Consider the following 21,714-nt stretch of genomic DNA (forward strand, 5'->3'; position numbering starts at 1 on the left):
TCTTTCTTGTGGACTCTAGATACTCTGAAAGTATTTGCTACGGACAGGCATCTAAGTGGCACTGGGAGAACATATGGAAAAAACTAGAGCTTTCCATTTTTAGAAAACTAATGAGCTTTTCCTCTTTGTTCTCAATTGTTCTTTGCCCTCTTGATATGTCATAATTCTGTATTTATAATGCCATAGTCCTTTGTCATGGAGAATGCAGTAAAAAAAAGCCTGCCTTTCAACACACTGAAATATCACAATATGGGTTAGGAAGGAGCAAGGTTTAGTTTGAATAAGAACCAGCTTAAGCTATTAGCAAACATAAGATAACCTCTAGTTGAAGGTATGGGTTGTCTCCTGCTCTAAAAGCATCATCTGACCATGCTCTATTCACCTTCTTGTATTTCCAATACTCTGCCCTAAGCTGATTCACAAGTACCCTGATTCGGTATTTCCTCCAATTTGGATTTTATTTCTCAAGACCAATCCCTGTTTCATGTATTTCTCATCTCTAACTGGAAGAGACTCAGGCGATCAAAACACCCAGACTTCTACTGATGCAGTAAACACACCCCTTCCCCCTATCCAGCTCCCAAACGGTCTCATTCCCATCTTGGATATACATAGTAATAACAGCAACACAACCATACAGAGCTAGTGCTCATTTTTATGTATATGCTTCAAAAAGCAGCTTTCTCTACCCCAAATAGATCTCTCTTTCCTCATTGCTAGTTTTGTACAAAAGAAACTAAACTTAAAAATGTCAGTAATCTCTGTGCATCTTTTAATCTGCTAAATCTGGTTATTCTTCCAACTGCAGTCATACAAATATAACATATATACTGCAAATGCTATTAGAAATCCATCTCAGAAATCAATTTAGAATTAATACTACAAAGAGATACCAAGCACACATACCAGAACTGCAAGTTAATACATTCATGCTATTTCTGACATCTTATGGCAAATAATCTCTGTAGGTTACAATCATACATTTTGCTACAATTAAGGTCCTTAGTTATAACAAAAGAGTAAACCCCCCAGATCTGAACGACCATTCTTCTGAAATCGCTAACACAGTTGATGAAAACACAGTAACAAAAACGTTTCAAATTACACAGCACTCCAACCTGATGCACAACCACTACCAAGGGAAAATAATCTAAAAATACAATGAGACAGGCATTAGCAGATAGGAAGTACTTCCTCTCCACTGAGGCTTTTGTTAGCAGATACACAAGGTTCCTTTTCTGAGGAGCTTGAAGTGGGAACAGATTGCTTTCCCACTGAGCACACTCAGAAAAACACCTTTGCATTTTTACTTTTTTTGGGGGGGGTCTCTGCACTTACTCAAGTTAGAAACAAATATTTAATCTTCATGTTCTGAACAGAGGCTTTCTGCAAATTCATTGTTAATTTTTTCCAAAAGGTTCATTAACATCAGGAAGATAACCCCAGACATTAAATGGCTTTTTGATTTTTGGTCACCCTTGCTGAGTAAGGTCAGGCTTAGTGGCCCTGCTGCATTCTTCTGTCTAAAGCCCTTTCCGCATCAAAGAACCCCCCCACAAAAAAACACAGAGCCCAGCAGCCACCCCAGCTCCACAACACCAGCCTGGCACAGGGCCTGTGCCAAGACACTCAAGAGGCAGCACAACCCACAGAATCTGGGTGACCCAGAACTAGCTTCAAAGCAGACGGAGCAAAGTTGTCAGGCTCCAAAACGTTTATTTACTTGCAAGTGCTGGCCATCAGAAGGGATCCAGAAGTAAATGCCAGCTAACATTTGCCCTTCCCAAAGTCAGGGAAGGCTGTCACAACATCGCCAGAATGCACTGGGTCGCTGTATGGTTCCTGTATTCCTCCTTCAGGGGTTCTTCCATGGTGTTTTGGGGCTGCTTTTCAATGCGTTTTGCAGTGACTTTCCAGAGCTGTGGTTGCATTTTGTTTGTTAAAACCACCGAAGCAAGCAGGCAGCAGAGAAAGGCTCGGTGCCCTGGCAGTACCATCCATTTGCACTCACCTCAGGTTCTCTTCCTGTGACCCGGGCAGGACACTGTCAGGACGATCGCGTCTCCTCCTGTACAGACCTGAATGTGACAACTCTTTCAGCTGCAAGGCCGTCATATTCCCCTACCTGGAGGAGGGCTGGGTTTTTTTTTTAAAGGTGAGGGGGGTGTTTTGGCTTTGGGTTGGGCTTCTTTCCCCCGCCTCTCCCAGCTGTGGGTGCCGAGGAGCGCGCCTGCCAAGACGTCTGGAGAGCAGCGGCTGGGCGGTGTGTCGGCACACCTGCGCCCGCCGGAGCCACCAACCTCTGCAGGCAGGAGGGCAGGCAGGGCAGGCACCCGCCGAGCTGCTTCCTGTTTCTCATAGGTACACACCCTCCCAAAGGGCACCACATTTCCTTTATCACTTGATCACACCTATGGGATGTGTGCGACAGGCTCACCCCCCTTCCCTCCAGCTTTCCTCAAACTCTCACCGCCCCGACAGGCACGACCCTGCCCTGTGCTGGGCAAAGGAGGCGGCTCTCCCAGCGCCTCCGCAAGAAGCTACACATCTCCAGGACTGCAATGAGCTGTTTACTCTTTCCTGTTATAATTTACGACAAAAGGAAAGTCATTAGAGCTACGAAACTTCAGTTACTCAAGCACGCTGGCAAGCTGTGACAGGGAGGTTAATGCAGCAAAGTGTGCCACAAAGTAACTTCAGTAACTAGCATGAAAATACTCTTTTGGAAATGCAACAGCACTGCGCATTTTTCTTCTTCTACCTTGAAAATCAGAAGAAAACCACAATATAATTTTCTTCCTACTCTCAGCTATCAAAACACAACCACTATACCAGTTTGTCACACTTTGTAGTGATGGAGTGTCCTGTCTAATTGTAAAACAGGAATGGAAGTGCTTGAAGTTTCCTGCAAGGCAGGAAGGTGGTTAGCAGGGAATTTTGCAAGCACTGCATCTCATCTCTCTTAGTAAATCTTTAGTAGTAAATAAAACACTTCATTTCAGGAGGCTTCAAAAAAGCTTGCCGCTTCTTGAAAAATGTTTACAATTTCTTTGACATTATTCTTGACACATATAAACAAAAACTTCAGAGATTTTACTTCTACGTGGTGAGTGGGGAAGGTGTGTTTTTTAAATGAACTTGCATTTAATAAAAGCCAAGAAACCTAACAATTAGCAAGGACTGTTTTGACTATAATAGGAAACAAGTTCTATGTGGTATGAATTACAGATTTCATTATTAAAGTGTTTATTTTGTTGCAGAATATATGTAAGAGTATTTTTTAATTTCTCTAAAGGAAAAAAGTGTAACATAGGTGATACTGGGTATATCATATGACACCAATTTTGTTGAGGTTACCAGACTGAACACAAACACAGTAATTTTATATAATACTATCAATGTGCTTCAGCCTGGAATGTCATCAGCACATAATATTAAACATCACACAATGGAAAAATAAAATTGTTTTGGAAAAGCAATCACATAACATGCCAAATATATAATAGTTGCAAAAATTCAAAGTGATTTATAAGATGTTAGAGGGTTGCGCACACTGAACTGTCAACAAAAGCTACACACAACTGAGCTCCTGTCCTCAGAAAATAAAAGCAAGAACAATCACAGTATTTGCCTAAACATGCTGCATTCCCATTTCAACTGAAGTATTTAAAATTGTTTCTCAGTACACAGGAGGATAAGCTTAAACATAATTGGATGCCAATTCCCTGCAGTTAATCAATCAGCGATCCAATGAAAAGTTAATGCTGTTACGAGGGGAGGTTCAGAACAGCTGATGACAGATGTTCATGGCACAGCAGCTTTTATACATTACCAATGGTTTATACTCTGCTTTAAATATCTGTGTATGAATGATTTATCTTTGTCCAAATGATCAATTTTAGATAATAATCTAAAAAGTGATGAGTAAATTTTTTTTTGTGAAAAAGCTCTTTGTAAACTATTGAAATTGAGCTACTACCTACAAATTTGTTCATAGATTCTTATTCACTACAGTAGCCATCTGTCCAGCATATACTGAATACTTTTGTGTTAAACATGACACAAGCCAATAAAAAATAAAAGGACAACTCTTCACCCACTTTGCTGCATGTTGCATTAGTGTGAAACAGTTCACTTCATTAAACTTCTATTTATCTGCATGAGCAGCTGCTGTGCTTGGGCAACAACTTTTACTCAAATGTCCTTGGAAACCAGAGCTGCACCAAACCAATATTATGAAAATTTAAAATTAACACTACCAGACAAAGCATGCAAATTGAAGGAATACAGCAAGTCCAGACACAAAAATGAGTTGTTATACAGATCAAATCCACCTAAATATAAAGGAGGGCAAGATGGTTAGGTTTTTAAAGACCAGGGACTCAGCTCCATAGCTCCATCTCACAGGCCTCTTCAGCAAACTTCAACAGGGGTCTACACTGATACAGAAAACACTTTCTTGGAGGACTTCAGAACAAGCTAAAAGCTTTCTACAAGAAGAAATGCAAACTGGACTCCTTTTCTGCCCTGTGGGATTGCCCATGAATCCTCACAAGGGATGAGGTTTCCAATATGAATTTACCCAAACAGTCAAATCTTAAGTTCTGAGTATCAAATACAAGTTATAAGGGTGTGTTTTGCACAGATGTTGCAGAACACAAATGTTATTTCTCCAGTAACTCGCTTAAATGCTTCCACAAAGCAACTCAGATAGACCTGGCTCTGCAAGAAGAGCTTCCCCAGCGAGTGCCTCCTGCTCCCCACACCCCTTTTTACCTTTCAGCCCCTATCTGCTGTTTATAATTCCTTTTTTGAGAGATTACATTCTTCTCATGTGGGATGGGGCCACTTGGACCTTTCACATTCCATCAGAATTTTTGAGGACCAGCCAAGTTACCACAGCTTTTCTCATTACCAGTAATGCACAGCCTTCTTGTATGTCCTGTACTTTGAAGGCTTACTCTTCATTTTCCAGTGTGTGACTCTTCCCTCATGCAACTGACCTTCCTCCTGCCCCCAGAGAAAGCCAACATTGCTACTGCAATGTGATGGATAACCATGGTGGTCTTTCAGTAGAGGAAAATATGCCCCCATGTCTAACCAGCAAAAGGTGGAACCAGACAGAAAGCATGCAGTCTTTCATTCATCACAAGCAGTAAATGACTTTTAATTATGCTCATGGTTGAGTTTTCACTGCAGTTCTACAGATCATTTATCTTGATATTCCAAGCCTCTAGTGCTCCCTCTTAAATTTCTGTGAAAGTACTGCTGTTCTGGTGACTCTAGGTATTCAGCAGAATTTTCCAATTCAAAAATCTTTTAAGATAGATAGGTTATGTCTGGCTACTTTATACTACATTCGAAGGGATGTGAACACAATTCACGATGCTGGAAAACATGTTAATGAATTTAGGAATAACAATAAATGCCAAGTGCTTCACATTCAGGACATTCCTTCATGAGCCTGTATTTACAGGGAATGTACACTAACTATAGAAACCAGAAAAGATGAAGTTTTAGGTCTCTCATTCCACACAGAAAAACCTTTATTGATGTGTTTCACCTTTTATTCACTCTAGTGGCATGTTCTTGTTTTTTGGTTTTTTTCAAACTTTGAAAAGCTACCAAATTTCATTTAAATTTAGTTGAAGATTTTCAAATCAATAGAAAAAAACTGTTTTCACATCAGCACAGTCAGTCAAAGCAATAATCAGAAAAGTGTTCTAAGAACACTATAGGAATGCCCATGGTGTGCTCACAGTTACAAGGTGGCTGCATGTTAAAAGGGGAGCACATTCCTCCATCCCCTCATCGCTCACCCAGCTTATCACTGGAATCAGTTTCCAGAGGAATGTGTACAAGGGTGACAGTTTTCTACTATTTCTCACAAGATTTGGAAGAAAAGCACACTTTAAGGTGAAGGAAAAGGCTCATACATCAGCAAAGGACTCACAGAAAATAAAGGAAGGTGGCAATAACCCTTCCTGCAGTTTTGCAAGAATCCCTAAAGCACCCAAATGATATGCAGATGCCAACAAAGCTTCACGCCTCTCTGGCGCTCCAGAATGAGTCCCCACAGATGGGTTTGGGTGTCAAGGAATAGCGTACCACACTGTGGGTCTCTGCTGGGGCAGGCAGTGATAAAATTAAATGCACAGAGAGAACACCAAGCACAAATACTAAGGACAGACACCTTGAAACAAATTTTGAAGCTTCACAGGAGCCTAAACTGTTGATTCAAGGAGTTAAATAATTAATTACGTTTCCTTCCTTGTCTAATGTCACTCCAACATCCTTTTGATGCTTCTTACTGTGTTCCACTCAGTGATCAATCAGTCCTGAAGCATGCAAACTTAATCTGCGGATTAGGCTAAGTACTGAGGCCCTTGATCTATGTCCACACTACAAAGCAGAGCTTTGGCTTTATGTCCATGCTGCAGCTGACCAAGTGGGTTTATTGGAATTTAACACTAGTTACTAGTTTTTGTTAAACCTCATCTACTAATGCCTGTCCCTGCCATACAAGGTAAAATAAAAATCTACATGATGGTTGCAACCAGGTCTAGTGCAAGGTGTCCTGGCCCACGGTGTGGGGGCGGTGGGGGGGGCTGGAACTAGATGATCTTTAAGGTCCCTTCCAACCCAAACCATTCTATGATTCTATGGTGTGCTCAACACTCTTCAGAGCAGTGATGCACTCAACCCACTGAAATCCTCTGGGAATTGAGTGTGCAAAGGGAAGGCAGGGCTACTGTGGTGAACACGGGGGTCCTTTCTCATTCAGGCAGTACCAAAGGCATGTCCACATCCATGGCTGGTGCCCCACAAGGTTTTAGTGAAGCATGGCAGAGATCCCTGCTCTCATTCCAAATATACTATTCCAATAATAACAAAAAATTATAAAAGCAACCAAGGGAAAATCTTCTGTCTGCCTGAACATGGAGCAAGGTATTTTGCTTTCCTTCTCCAAGCTCTCTGCACGTGCTGCTCCATGAATTCCTAAATTCAGCAGAAAAAAAAAAACTACCAAAAGCACACTTTTCTCCAGAAAGAAACAGAAAGAAGCAGAAACCTACTTCGGCTGAGCTTTACAATACTTCCCTCTACTGGTAAAACACTGCCTTGTTTCTCGTGCCAGTATTTCTTTCTACAGCCAGAGGGAGGTACTGATTAACCCACACATACTTTAGTAATTCAGACCGGGGCCAAACTGAGAGCAGAGATGAATGACAGACCAGCGGGTGAAGATGCAGATTAGCATTATAGCCAGAAATTTATGCTGTTAATCAGCAGATGATCCATACATGAGTAGGTGTGCAAAGAAGAAAGTGTGACACAGCATGAATCAGTTTTGTCCTGCCATTTGTAAGTAAGTCTCTTAAAAAAAAGAGTGACAAACAAGCTGGCAAACAGTTGATGCTTTAATATGGGTACAATTACTCATATAGACCCTGTATATGATGGGGTAACATCTTAAAAAACAAAGGGAAAAAAATAAAACCCACACCAAAATGATGAGGAGAGGGAGAATTTAAAGCCAATAAAATCGCAGTTTAGATTAATTTTCATAGCCTAGAGCATGTGGAAAAAAACCACAGGCAATTCCCAACCTTCATTTCTAGATCCAGGACCTACCTATAACACCTTCAGAATAATTTTTACTGTCTTGGAATTAAAAGCCTCTTCCCAACAGAGATTTTCAAAGCAGGTCAGAAATACACCTTTTATGTTTAAGCACCTTGGTTATGATGCATAAAGATCCTAAGATGAAAAGTCTTATCTTTAAAAAAGTTGTTTTCTACTTGCACTCTACTACTGTAGATATGTCCAGAGGGTTTACTTTATTCTACTATGATGGGGAAAAACTTCCCCTAGAAATAAGGGTAAAAAGCCCCAGGTGCCAGCTGTCTTATTGGGTGGATAGAAGTTCCCCAGTAGGTGCTACAAAAGACTGAAGAAATCACTTAAGTTAAAAAAAAAAATTAAAGAAAAAAGAAAAATAGACAGAAGCAGAACTAGAAAACAGGTAGCAAATGAAGAAAACTGCCCAGAGAGCTGCTGCCCCAGATACCCTAAGGAATTACCTGTTCTGGCAGTTAGGTTTGTGTTCCAAAAGCCAGCAAGCCCTTCCAGGGGTGCAGAGACATTTCATATGGGCAATTGTTGAGACCTGGTTTGGGTGGAGAGCTAGTGGGACATCTCAAAACAGGTCCCGGACTGAATGTGACCTTTCAGTGAAGGAATGGGACTATTAGGAAATCTTAGTTTTTCTCCAAACATCACTCATCAGGGTTAAATAAATGCAAACAGAACTTCAGCAGCCTACAAACTGCTTTCTCTGTTGACTCCTGGACCCTTTGCTTTCCGTCTTACAAATACTTTTCAAATGACTAACGCTACATTACAAGTAGAGAAAGAAAAGCTTCTCATAAAGGTTTTGTGTCCTTACACTGAAATGAAATGCCAAGGAGAGAAGACAGTACACTCCCCTTGAGAAGGCTGGAGCAGGCGCTGGTAACCCTGACATGGCTTGAAGGCACCACCACCTCCTGGCCCACAAACAAATACAACCATGAAAGCAGTAGGTGACACTACTTTACAGCTCCAAGGGCTGGTGTTTTAGAAGGACAATCCAACCTTGAGCTCCCAAGAGGGCACCAGAGCCTTTGAATGCTGCTGGTTGTATCGTGAGGGATGGTCAATTTAGCAGCCCAGAAGAAGCAATGATCCTGACTCTATGCCTATAAACACACCATACAGACACCTCACACAGCCTCTACTGCCCAAAAAGCCAAGGCAGGGAAAATACATTACAGAGGAAAGGGGAGGAGGCAGTGAGGGCACAGAGAAAACACTTGAGACAGCACAGAAGGCCAGACATACTGAAAACTCGTTCTATACTCTGACCAGCATTTCCAAGAAAGGTAGAAACTGGTGGGTCCCTAGAGATTATCACCTTTAAAAGCTCATCATACCTGTAGTATGATGATTTATTGTATATAAAAACTAACATACTCTCTAAAGCAAAATATAGAAAGTAGATCAGGTGTCTACAAAAAAGGAAGCTGAATACATGTAAAAACACTTAAAAATCACAGATGAAGTGCAATTTTTAGCAACTCTAACAAATACTAATTTTTAAGTACATACATTTTGGTTTCAAAATTATTAAAACTTGTAATTCATATCCAAGCAGAAAAATCCATACTGAGAAAAAAAACCACAGTGCGAAAGAAATGAAAGTAATTCAACCTGGACATTCAGGATGATGTAAAATGGAAAAGCCATCCCCCCTCCCCTTAATGCTGTAAAAATTACTTTGGGATTCAGCATAAAACATGATCTCATATGGATTTTTCATAATATTTTAAAGCACATGAAAAACATACTTAAGATTCTTAAATTAGAGCAAAAGCCTTAAACCGAAAATGCACAGCTGCCCTACCGTAAAAGCTTTGCTTCGCTGGAAAAGTTACTGATTTCTGCCCACGACCACACCAGAAGCAATACAATTTCAGTAATTCCTGTAAGGTGAGACCAATCTATTCCTTCCACTGGAATTACAGTTTTGGGTTCAATTATTCTGTCACAGTGTCCTCTTCCTCAGCCAGCAGAAAACCCGTCAGCAATGGTGTTATCTTCAAACTGACCACGAGTCCTCTGTTCTGGGTGGGGACAAAATAGTGTCCCTAAAAACACTCCCGGGGAGCAAAGGATAAAATTCTGCTGGAAATACCAGAATACCTCCATTCATTTCCAGAACAACAAAGAACTCTGCTAAAAGCTCTGTTACCCTGCTGCTTGCTGTTAGTAGTATTAAAGTAAAACTATTATTCGTCCTCTTCCTAACTCTATCCCCATTCCCATGCATGGCTCCCGCTCCCAAGAATTTCCCAGTGAATGACTGAAAGCCCATACAATTTGTAGCCATGCTGTTGGCTCAGAAGGCAGCACAATGTGCACTCCAGCAGATGCCTCAGCCAGACCCTCAGCCCCAGTGACCAAGTGGACACTTACTGTCAGCCTGTAGCCTTGCTGGCAGCACGTTCACAATGAGCAGCCTCTCCCATATAAAGCTTTACATCAAATGCCCACTGCTTGCATGTTTTCCCTGTGGTTATTACTGGTAGTTGTGATAAAACTAAAAAAAAAATAATTTAAGTGACTCAGTAAACCACTTCCTTCTTTGACCCTGTAAAAACTTGATGCTGTAAAGAAGAGAATAAATCTATCAAAATTCACGGTTCAGCTCCACAAATTGTGTCATGCCAATTCTTCATTTCCAAACCATCAAGGACAGAGAAGGAAGCAAACCTTCCACCTCATAGGAAAGGCTATAGCTTTAGTTATACCATCGGTGCATGGTACAGAAGTACAAAATCCGGAGGACAGCAGGACAGCATTCCAGGTCCCTATAGGGGAAGAGCAACCCCTGGAATCACTGATGAGCAGCAAAGAGTCAAGCAGGGCCACTTCAACCCATCACAAGCATCTCTCTCAGTGCCATGCAGAGTGGGAAGAACCCATCTCCCCACCTTCCCGCCTGCTGAGAAAGGGGAATACCCTCTGATTTTCTTCTTTTCTGAGATGAAGACAGACAGTGCCACACACTGTAAGACTACTGCCATCTTTGACAACCTCAGCAGAGGACAAGGACTAACTGGGGACAAAAAATAACCATCTCACAGAGCAGGTTAGGGTGGTCAACTTGCCCAGACAACCAAGAGTTGAGCTGCGTCTCTCTTGTATGGACAGACACTCACATTCAGTTTTCCTAAATCAATCTGAATCTCTGGCACACCTCAAAGGCCTCCAGCAATCCTTTGCAGGTTAAAGCAGGAATACCCTTAAAATCAGCAGTGTTTCTCTGCCACTTGCTACACAGATCTGTAACAAGTGGAGCCTGAAACCTGGCTCACCATCAGTGATAAAGAATTGAGGCCACAACCTGATCTCTGCAGGGGGACATGCAGGACGTGCTGCAGGCAGAGCTTGTCCCAGCTCTGTTTGTACAGCAGTACAGCTTCAGGCTTCAGTCCCCTGGCTGCCAGTACGCCCTCCTGAATGGTCAGGCACGGAAGTTTCCTTACCACCTGCCTTCACCATATACACAAAATAATGCTATGCCATAGCAACAGAGCCTCACTTTGCTTTTCCTTCATCATGTCTCTACATCCTGTTTCTTGCTCCTATTTCTGTCTTCAGGCCACTTAACATTATCACTAACCCTTTTCTGTGGACAGATTAACAATGTAAGTTATCTTTCCAAGCTGCTGTTTCCCATACTGCCACATAGTGCTTCCTCATTTGAACTTCTTATCTCTTCCTGCAAAGACCCTTCAAGTACAAAAGCAGCAGTAAAGTTTCATTAAACTTATCACTAGACAGTTACTCTCCCAGGCGAAACAATGCACTACAGCTTTGTCTCTCCAAATAATGTGGCAAACCTTGAGGTAAGAGCATTTTGTTCTTGAGGATGAAGAAAATCCCAACAAACCAGTTGTACAGAATGAGAGGCCTTGGTTGCTACTGCAATTCATGTTATTTAATGTATTGCTCATAAGCCAGCAGTTCCGCATCCATAGGAAGGCAAGGACAGTTTGTTGATTCATGATAACAGTAAAAGCTGCAATACTTCAAGGTTAATGTGAATAAGCATCTGTTAAAAGGGAACTAGGAAAACAAGCATTAACTCTTCAATTAACGTTTCAAAGCATGTTTGAGCAGTTCATTAACCAGTTGGTCTGGCTAAACCATGTTTTTCAGTTTTGTTCACTCACAATAGTTGGCTCTCTTTTATCACCAACTTGTTTTTCAAAAGAGCTGTGCTAAAAGAAAACTTGAGAACAAAATTATGGCAAATGAGAGCAAAACAAGACTGGCCCCAGAGAGACTATGCTTATAGGCACTGACAGATCGTTGCGGTCTGTGGTAGCCCAGATCAGGCCTTATGGGAAGTGCAGGACAGAGTGACACAAACAGCTCTAGACAAAGCCACACAGTTCAGCCAAGCCCATCAGCTGCTCCTGGCACCAGGGCTTACTGCGAAAGGGGTCAGCAGAAGTGGCTCTGCAGTGATCATGAAGCTCCTGAGGTAACAGAGACGGGGCTGGACCTGCACTAGGCATGGAATTAGACCAAAAAGTTACTCTACAAGCAAAAATTAGCTACAGAATGGAACCACTGGTTCATACCCACGTTTCCACAGATGCAGAGTATTTTTCTTTGCTCCTCTAGCAGACCAACATGAACTAGAACTGCAGAACACAGGTAGAGACAAATCCCCAGAGCTGCTCCAGGATGCTCAATACTGCAGCTTCTGGGCAAGGCAGTGTCCTCTCTGCTTCAGGCAACAAGGGCAACCCTGTGCAAAGAGACCTTTGAGGTTCCTGCATTGCCAAGAGCTGGTGGAGAAGCCAGACAGTCACACCCTGCAGCTGTCTGCCTCGTCACCTCCTGAAATCACCATCTCCGGGGCAAAACAAGCAGAAGGAAATATATACTCATGCCTCAGCTGTTCCAGTTTGCCGAGGGTGTATACAAGAGATGGCTGCACTGACCTAGGAGCTCACCACCAAGTTCCCTTTTTCTCCTTCTGACACTCTTCCTTCCCCCTCCTTCCTCCCTCACCTTCACCCCAGCTGCAAGGAGCTTTAGCCCATGTCTTCCTCTCTCAAGAGCCCTCTCCAAGCCACCAAACTAGAAGACTGGGTTTGGGGGGGGGTGGGTTAGTGAATGCAGCTGCTGTAGAGCAAAGGACCAGTGGGCACCATACACAGCACAAGGCAGGAAGATGCAGGAAGTATCCCTCCAGTTCAACAAAAGCGAGCTGTTCCTTCAGCGTGGTCATCCTCAATCAGATGTGGATACCCCATCCCTGGAAGCATTCATGGCGAGGTTGGATGGGGCTCTGAGCGAGCTGGTCTAGTGGAAGGTATCTCTGCCCATGGCAGGGGCGATAGAACTAGATTATCTTAAAGCTCCCTTGCAACCCAAAACACCCCCTGATCCTGCGCACTGGCACAAGGCACGTCCCCCGGCAGACACATCCCCTCGGGCCAGGCGTAACCCCACGGGCTGGGGAGCCGGGAGGGCCGCAGGCGGCGGTCGCGGGTGCACTGGAACGGAGAGGATGTTTGTGAAAACTGTATTTATATCTGTATTTGTATCCCTGCCCGACATCCGGGGACGGAGCCCCCAGCTGCAGCCGCCGCCCCCGCCCCACGGGCCGTGCCCGGGACCCGCGCCGTGGGGAGGCCTGGCCCGGCCCGGCCCGGCCCGGCCGCGCTTGCACCGGCAGGCGGAGCCCGAGAGCCGCGGTCGGGCCCGAGCAGCCGCCTCTCCACAAGTCCCCGTCCCGCGAACGGCTCCCCTGCCCGCAGCGCCCTCCCCGCCGACCCCCCACCCGCCCCACATCGCCAGGCTGAAAAGGCGAAGCCTGCTCAAAAAACGGAAAAAAAAGCCCCAAACGCCCCTGGGGTTCCCTTTGCAGTCCTTCCTGTCAGTGCCATTACAGCTGCCGTTCAAAGCAGACGCCAGGCCACCAAATGCTAGCAGCAAATCAACGTAAATCAGAGCTGGACCTCCAATCCAGACTGACTCAAGTTCAGGTAAAAAGTCACAATTGCAGCCATTCAAATAAGAATTTTTTCACTACGACGGTGGTGAAACGCTGGAACAAGTTGCCCATAGAGTTGATAGATGCCCCACCCCTGGAAACATTCAAGGTCAGACTGGAGGGGGCTCTGAGCAACCTGATGGAATTGAGGATGTCCCTGCTCATTGCAAGGACATTGGACTAGACAGCTTCTAAAGGTCCCTTCCACCCCAAATTCTACGATTCTATGAAATGGCACCAATAAAAATAATCTGCTCTCAACTGACGAGAGGACAGCCAGCCATTTGTCTTTGCTTGGACTCACTGCAACATTTAAACTTTTTCAGAAGTGCTACTGCTACACCTGAGACAGGCCTGGAGCAATGCCCTAGGATGAACCACACTGCTCAGCTGAGGGCCCCTCACTAGGAAGTGATGGGAAACACCAGCTCCACCACTAGGCCTGCCCTCCTTGCCAAGTGTCCTCTCCGGGGCCCAGCAGCAGGGGCAGAGCTGACTGGAGCAGGAGCAGACTGCAGGGACCCAAGTGCCAGCCACAAACAGATGGCACACCTGGCGCTGCAGAACTGGAGTTGCAGCAGCTGATCAGAGGACGTATTTGATGTTGGGAGCTTCCTCTCCTCTAAAATGCTTATGAGTGACAGGAGAAAGGCTTGACCTTTCCACAAGAGTACTGCTGCTAAGAAATAAGAGTGGCATTTCTCTTGTTTAGCAGTTAAACAATGGAATTCGTTCCAAATCCAATAAACACTACTTGCTGGTTACTTTGCAAATTCTAAACACATTGATGTTCATCTACTTTAAGTCTTATGGTCCTGGTCCCTGCTGTAATTTCATCTGTAGAGTCCAAAACCACAACTGACCAGATCCTAATTCCAGGACCCCCATGGCCAGATGAAGAGGACAACATCCCCGCCATTCTGCCCAGCTTCCTCCTCTGCAGTGCCCATGACAGGGGAAGACAAACAGGATGGCTACATAATGCCCAGCACAACTGCATGGTTCCGTGCAGCTGCATCCTGATGTGCAGAGAGATGCACACGCACTCTGTTGCACAGACAGCACAGCCATGGGCACCTCTCATGCCAAACTGACACAGTCACCAAAGGTATGTCAGGGCATGAGTCCCATTTCAGGATCTCTGACTTCAACTACCTTCGTCGCTGTACCTGTGGCCTTTCTGACACAAGAGCACACTGGAGGAGAAAACGCTGCTTTGGAGAAAAAAGTGATTTTAATTCCTGGGTAGGGCTATAATACCCTTCTATTTCACTTCCAGAGACTACAGGTACACTTAGATACTATCAAAACAGATTTGCCATCCATGGATACAACCCTGTTGCTAGATTTCAGTAAAGAAGCACGCACCAGCCACTGGCTGCTGCGTGCTATCCAATCTTCTTCAAGTGCTTTGTTGCTTTAACAAGGCCTCTCTGTTATCCTCCTCTGGCAGGACAACAGCTCTCAGGCTTTTTCAGTAATGAATACACCATCTCTTCAAAATAATCTAGGTCAACCTTTCTTTATATTTAATGCACAGCATTTCCAAAATAAGATCAATTTCTCTCTGCAGGCACATCATAAGACATGATAAGCCTTTTTAATAGTCCTCCAAATGGCCCAGCCCACAGACATTTGAATTCTTTTTTGTGAGCACAACTCTGCATTTCTCTTCATGAAATTTCAGCTTCTTGATTGTGGAGCCTCTCTTCAGAGTGCCAAAATCATTTTTAATTCATCTCCTGTATCCCTAAAGGTTTCTTCAAGTCAAGGACATCCACAAACTTTGTAAGCCAACTTTCAGCTGCAGCATCCAGCTCACTAATCAAGTTATTAAATGCAAGTGGCAAAGGAGAGAATTCCTGCAAGGTGCAGTCAAGCAGGTTCTGTTTAGGGGGGTCCTGTTGGTGGCTCTGTGTCAAAACATGAATTCCTGTCCAAATGCTTCTTTTCACACAGCTGCACACCTCCCTTCCGGCAATTTCACTTAGACTGTTATTTCCAAACTGCAATGTGCTTCTCTTGAAACCAAGCACTGAGTCCTAACTAATATGCCTTGCAAGGGGATGATGAAGGAGCAGGAGAAGGTATCAGCAGCCGTTATGTGAATGACCTGCAACAACAAGAGTGGCAAGAGTGGACAAGTGGATACACAGAAGAGAATTTGCAAGGCTTGAGCTCCAACAAAGTCAATCACCATTACTCTAATTCTAAAGCCTCTTTCTCTTGTTTGCTTATGAAATTTTGTGCGAGACAGTATCAGCAGATACACCTCATTTATTTTCTCCTTTCTGTTTATAAGGCATGCTCACCTGCCAGACCTGGAAAATTGGCTGTTTTGAAACAATCTGTTCTTGGAAATCCATGTGGCTCTTTTAATGCTGGTTTATTCACTAAGTGCTTATACATTGGCTGTTAGTTACACTCATGACTTGCTAGGGTTCAAAGTTAGGCGGACTGAGCTTTAATTCTCCAGCAGCCTATTTTTGCCACCATTTTCAAATACAAATACTGTGGTCAATCTTCTGGATGTCTTCTGGGGCCTCTTACACGAGCTCTGAAAAGGCATTCCTAATAAGCCTAACAGCAGTCTCTGAATCATCCAGTACTACTGCTGGCACAATGTGCATAGTATTAAGCCAAAATATTAGAGAAATTGTATCACACTATGACATTAATGTTACAAAAAGCATTCTTCCTCACCATTACTAATGCATATTATTATATTTAAGGATTAAACAGGAACAGTGACAGCCAAGGGAAAATAAACAACATGCAACCAGGAAGGTTATGCTTGTGGAATGGTAAAAAAGGACTAAAAAGACAAATCTCTTGTGAGAAATTCTTTACACATTTCAGCCTGGATCAAGCTTCATTCACCTCCAGGGTTTCATTAATGTTCTCCCTTTTCCCTGGGGTTATGTGAAAGAGGAAATGAGATAACACCCAACCCGTCCTTGCTACAGCGCTCCAGCCCTTTGAACAGCACTCAGCAGTCACACTGACTAACACCATCGGTAGCTGCTTTCCTCCCAAACACACTGGCAGGAGCCCAGGGATCTCCCTCCCAGGCTTGCTGCCACCAACCCGGGGCCAGCTGGCCACCGCCGACCTTCCTTTTGCTACTCACTGCTTCACCCATCAGGAGTCAGGAATATATACATGACTCCTTTCCCCCTCTCTTCCCAGTGATACCAAGTAATTTGTGCTTGGCAGTGTCTCACCAGGGCACTGCAAGGGCTTGCCCTGGTCCCCAGCCTTCACAAAACGCAGGCAGTGGCTTGGCTTGTAAAGGAAGCCCCTGCATCCACAGCACCAGCAGACATGAACTTCATCTTCGAATCTCAGAGCCAACTCAGGATTCTCTGGATGAAGGATCAGCCAAGGTAATGCCTGTCTGGACTTGCCCACCTGGCCAGGGCTGGACCACAGGGCAGAAGAGAGAGTTGGGGCATAAATGCCTGCCCCAACCTGAGTAAAAATGCACTGCAAAGACTGGATTTCATTCAAGAGTGGTTTGCTCAATGCTCAGACTAAGCTGCACAGAATTATGTTATCTGTGGCAAACCTCCATGCAGATATGAACTTCTGGATTACTGATCAATTGTAGCACTAAAAAAACGTTCATCCAGAAGTTTTACATTTAAGAACACTATTAGAGGAATAAATTTAGGCATCAGCAGAGGGAAAAACAAGTTATTACATACCAGATCAGTGAAGATGAGCTCAGCAAAAAAGCTTAATTGTTTGGCGGGGAAAATACAGTGAGTCACCTTTTAAAATTTCAAGTGTTCTCAGTACAATCTCTCACAAGACTCCAAAGTACTTTATAGACTCAGAAAGAGTCTGCAGGCTCTCCAACTCAAAAACCCCACCTATGAGTAAGTGTTTTGATTATTGGACTTCCTTCACATTATTAGCTGGGCCCCAGTTTGAATAAATCTGTGTTCCAAGATGAAACTGCCTTCAAGTTTTTTTATTACATACTGGTTGGCCTATTTGCATATTGCTCAAGAAACAGATATTATTACCATATATGTGTGGCACTGACAACTTCTGTGCTTACCATTCGCCCTCCCACCTCACCAACTATGGTGCTCTCCTCTCCTGCCCTTCTCCCACCCTATTTTGGGAAACAGAGAAAACGAACAGCGTAAAGACTTGTATAAGAATTCATCTACTCCAAGCAGAAGGACTTTATAAGCAACTAAAAATGTATGCAACATTTCTTTCTGAAGGTCATAACAGCCTGAAGTACTTTTATTCACAGACAGCCCTTCCTAGTCCACATGTCTGTCTTGTATTTAAGTGCAGTAAACCTCAAGAACTACTCCACCCCTTCAGGTCAAGGGCAGTGGGGTCATGGGTCTGCAGAGATCACCCTTTTATATCATCCAGTCCCCCTTCTGTCACCCAGAGGAATTGCCAGTCCCTGCACACCCTCCCCTCCTTCCTCAGCTCTCTCCTCTTCCCTCACCAAGTGGGTTATTCAGGGACTTTGCATATGGGTGCTTCTCCAGCAGCACAGCAGGAAGGTGCAGCATTGTGTGCAGCAGCACAGAGGCACAAGTGTGTGCTCCCTGTTGTAAGAAGCAAAAAGATACTGTTCAGAAGATAAAACCACAACAACTTATTTGTAATCATTCACCATAAAAATTCTGTCTTTGACCTTACAAACATAAACTTTGGCATAACTACTACCAGGAACTGTGAAGAATGCTAGTTTATAAGAAGTCAGTGCACATAGTGCACATATTTTAAAGCTCTTGCTATTAATTCTGCTTTATGTGACAGTAGCTATGCAATAACCTTCCAAGCTGACACCAGCATTTTATTCTTCTCTTTTCCCCTGAAAAATAGGGACACTTTACAGCAAAGCAGCGAAGTCTTATCTGCAGGATAAACTAAGGTACTACTCCATTCTGCTCGCTCTAACAAAACCAATCATTAAGGGGAAACAAGAATACTTTTATTATAAATCACATTTGATCACCCTACTGCTTAATACTGAATAATAAATTATAATTAATTAATTTAACATCAACACTTCTTTTGCTTGCAATTTCACCTGTAGAATATTAGACATGCTGTAATCCTGCAATTGTATTTCTCTTGCAGATTTACCTGATTTTGCTTATTTTAGGTAGGAAGAAGGGGGTGGCAAGGCAGTCTGTCATTCCCCAGATGACTATCTTCTTCACCTATCAGTCCTCCACTGGCTACTTCCCTCTGCTACATACAGATTTGACTCTATATGTTTAAGCATCTCATGGTCCTTACACTATTTTTCCCCAAGCACTCCTGAAAGACAAGGTGGTGTGGAACTCAGTCGGCAGCTCTGGAGCTGGGACAGAGGCAACACCACTTATCAAAGATTCGGGAGCAGGAGATGGTGCAGGACAGGGGATCAAATCTTGCTCTGGACTTGCATCCTCCCCTCAGACCACATGGAGTCTAGAGATACACTCTAGCAGAAAAGCTGCTTCGTTAAAAATAAAGAGAAAAAAATGGAGCTGTTTAACTTGAGCAGAAGGGAAGGATTTCAGGGCTCTCAAGCAAAGCCCTCATTAGCAGCACAGTCCCACCTCAGCTTTGGATTTGCAGCCTGTTTGCTGGCTGGGCTGAGGGTCTCTGGCATTTAAAAGCTGAATCTGAAAGCGTTGGCTGGGGACACAGGTAGACAGGGGATGTCCATCTGTCTGTCTGTCTCACTCCTGAGTTTTTTACACTAGGCAGTTCGAAGAGGGGGAATCGCTTCCCTGGCACCAGCAGCCCATTTGGGAGCTCCTGCGGTGGCCATTAGCACGAATTCCTGTTTGTAACTCCACAAGGCATGATGTTGCGGGTTCACCTGAAGATTGTTTGTCTGTCATGGGGAGCAAGATCACACTGCTGCAGCCCACCAGAGGCCATCCTCCAAAGCACCTTGGCAGCCTCCTGCATTTTCATTTTTTGAGAGGGCAGGGAAGCATTTCTCTAAGAGAAAAGGAGCGGCAGGACGGAAGGAATCCAGGCCTGGAGGCACAGTGGGGTGGAGCAGTGGGAACACCACTCGAATCACCTCACCTCCACATTTGCTGCACCCTGCCAGCCTTGACAATTTTGGCGCCACACTTGCTACCCCTTGGCCTCAGTCACCCTCAATCACTGGCTGGCTGTGCCCATTCCCCTTTCCTTCCCTTAACCGTCCTCCGTAAATGGAGCATCAAAAACAGGCATTTCACTTTAGGAGAAGGAAACAGCTCTTTTGCCTGCACTGGGAAACCAGCCAGCCCCCATTCAAATCAAAGGGAAGGGGTCACGTGGATGCATTTCAATTAACTGCACTGGTGAGGCAGGCTGCAAGCAGGCTTCCCTTTCAGCCAGACCCCTGCATTTATGTCTTCTGTTGGGGAGGTGGTGGTGTATTCAGCCAAATTACCTGGGGGATTCATCTTCTTATACAGTGTCTGAAAACTGGGAGGAGGCTGTATTTGCAGAGGGCTGAATTTAGCAGGACCATAATCTGGTGGCAAATAATGGAAAAAAAAGAAAACTGATTTTCCATCTGCTAGAGCTGTGGTCTCCAAATTATTTTGATTGTGTACTTCTACCAGTAAAAAATTTTAAGCTCATATCCCCAATACATGTACACTTATTTATTTTTAAATTATCTGCATACAGTTCCAGCATCACACAAGGAGACTGCAGGGGTTGAAGAGCTGGTTACATCAACTGTCATCTGCTCACTGGTGTTGGCCCACCACACAGGGTCTTACGCCAGTAGCATCATGAAATACTCCAGGGCAACTTTCAGGTAACATCCGTCTCAGGAAGGAAACAGAAAACAAAAAGAAACATAAGCAAAAGAAAAACAGCACAAGGATTCTTGGGAGCAAGAGTGTGTGGTATTTCTCAAGAATTTTTTTCCATTGAAAGTAATTTTTTAAAGCCTCTGTGGACACACACCCTTCACGAAAGAATGCGAGGAAGGAGCATTCACAGAGATTCTAAAGGCAACCTAAATACAGGTCACATATGTGTTATGCATATAAACAGTCATATTCAGATAAATAATTACTATCATGGTTTGCCCTTAACAAGCAGTTAAAAACAGAGGTCTGAAGTCAGTACTAACATGCAGTGGGGTTTTTGGCACGTCATTTGTGCTTCCTCTGACAACAGACGTTCCCATTTCAATTTTTATTTACTTTTAACTGCTATAAAAATAGCAAGTCATCAAGTAATGAAGCACATCAAATACTCAGCATATAAATAAGTAAAAAGATCAACATCAGGTGTGAGGTAAGGTATAGGTCATTTTTATTTGTGTGGAAAATAGGGCAAACTTAGAAGAACAAGAGCAGTTACAGAACTAGTATTGTATTTATACGCTTATTTTTCCCCTTAATTAATTCCCTTATGGTAAGTTACATGCTTACATCAATGATAGCAATAGATAAGGAAAGTGTAAGTCCTATACAAACATGTGCTTTTAGCTGGAACTTCCACAGACACTCAAAACTTATGAACTCATTTGAAAATAGTGCTGCCATACAACTCAAAAAAGCCTGATGCACATCTTTCAGAATAACCCTCGCCACCCTGTGTCTGACAAAAAGTAAAAGTGAACTCTGTGTACTAGACATTCCAAAAGAAAGAAGTTACTTGCAAAATTTACTTTCCTGCTTTCTAAGTAATAGAGATCTGCAAGGATGCCAAGCTGTTTCGAACACAGCCTGTAAGAGAATTCATTCAGGACAGCAAAAAAGTGCCAGCCTAAACCATCTTTATTTTACTACCATTTTTAGATCATGGTAATGCCAGTAACATACAATTATTAATTTTGATGCATGAAGAGAGTACTGAATTAAATTTTAAGAAGTTACTTTGCTTGTCTATCAGACCCCTTTTTTGGTAGCTCTGATCTGCTACTGAAAAACAAGGCATCAGTCCAATGTAAAGAATAAGCCTGGGGGGGGGGAAAAAAAGTTAATATTACTCAATATTACTCAAAAAAAATCCACTAGTTCTTTTGACAGAAAGAAAAAGAGGAAGAAAAGCATTTTCATCTGAATGCACACATGGAAAAACAATTTGGATTCCTTCAGATTCAG

At 43.5% G+C, this 21,714-nt stretch overlaps 1 protein-coding gene across 4 annotated transcripts in view; it reads right to left on the reverse strand.

Moving 5' to 3' along the window:
- The window catches only part of LIMS1 (LIM zinc finger domain containing 1), a 69,702-nt gene that overhangs the window by 30,891 nt on the left and 17,097 nt on the right, over window positions 1-21,714 (reverse strand). The window contains exon 1 of one of the 4 annotated variants that reach the window (XM_069004963.1): window positions 2,012-2,272. The exons of 1 other annotated variant lie outside the window; for it this stretch is intronic. In XM_069004963.1, the coding sequence (XP_068861064.1) occupies window positions 2,012-2,115 (104 nt within the window). In that variant the 5' untranslated portion in view covers window positions 2,116-2,272. Of the gene's footprint in view, window positions 1-2,011; window positions 2,277-10,017; window positions 10,040-21,714 lie in introns of those variants that run through there. 2 more of the 4 variants (XM_069004981.1, XM_069004954.1) reach the window with 2 other exon arrangements.

This window comes from Aphelocoma coerulescens, chromosome 1 (assembly GCF_041296385.1).
Source record: "Aphelocoma coerulescens isolate FSJ_1873_10779 chromosome 1, UR_Acoe_1.0, whole genome shotgun sequence".
Taxonomy (NCBI): domain Eukaryota; kingdom Metazoa; phylum Chordata; class Aves; order Passeriformes; family Corvidae; genus Aphelocoma; species Aphelocoma coerulescens.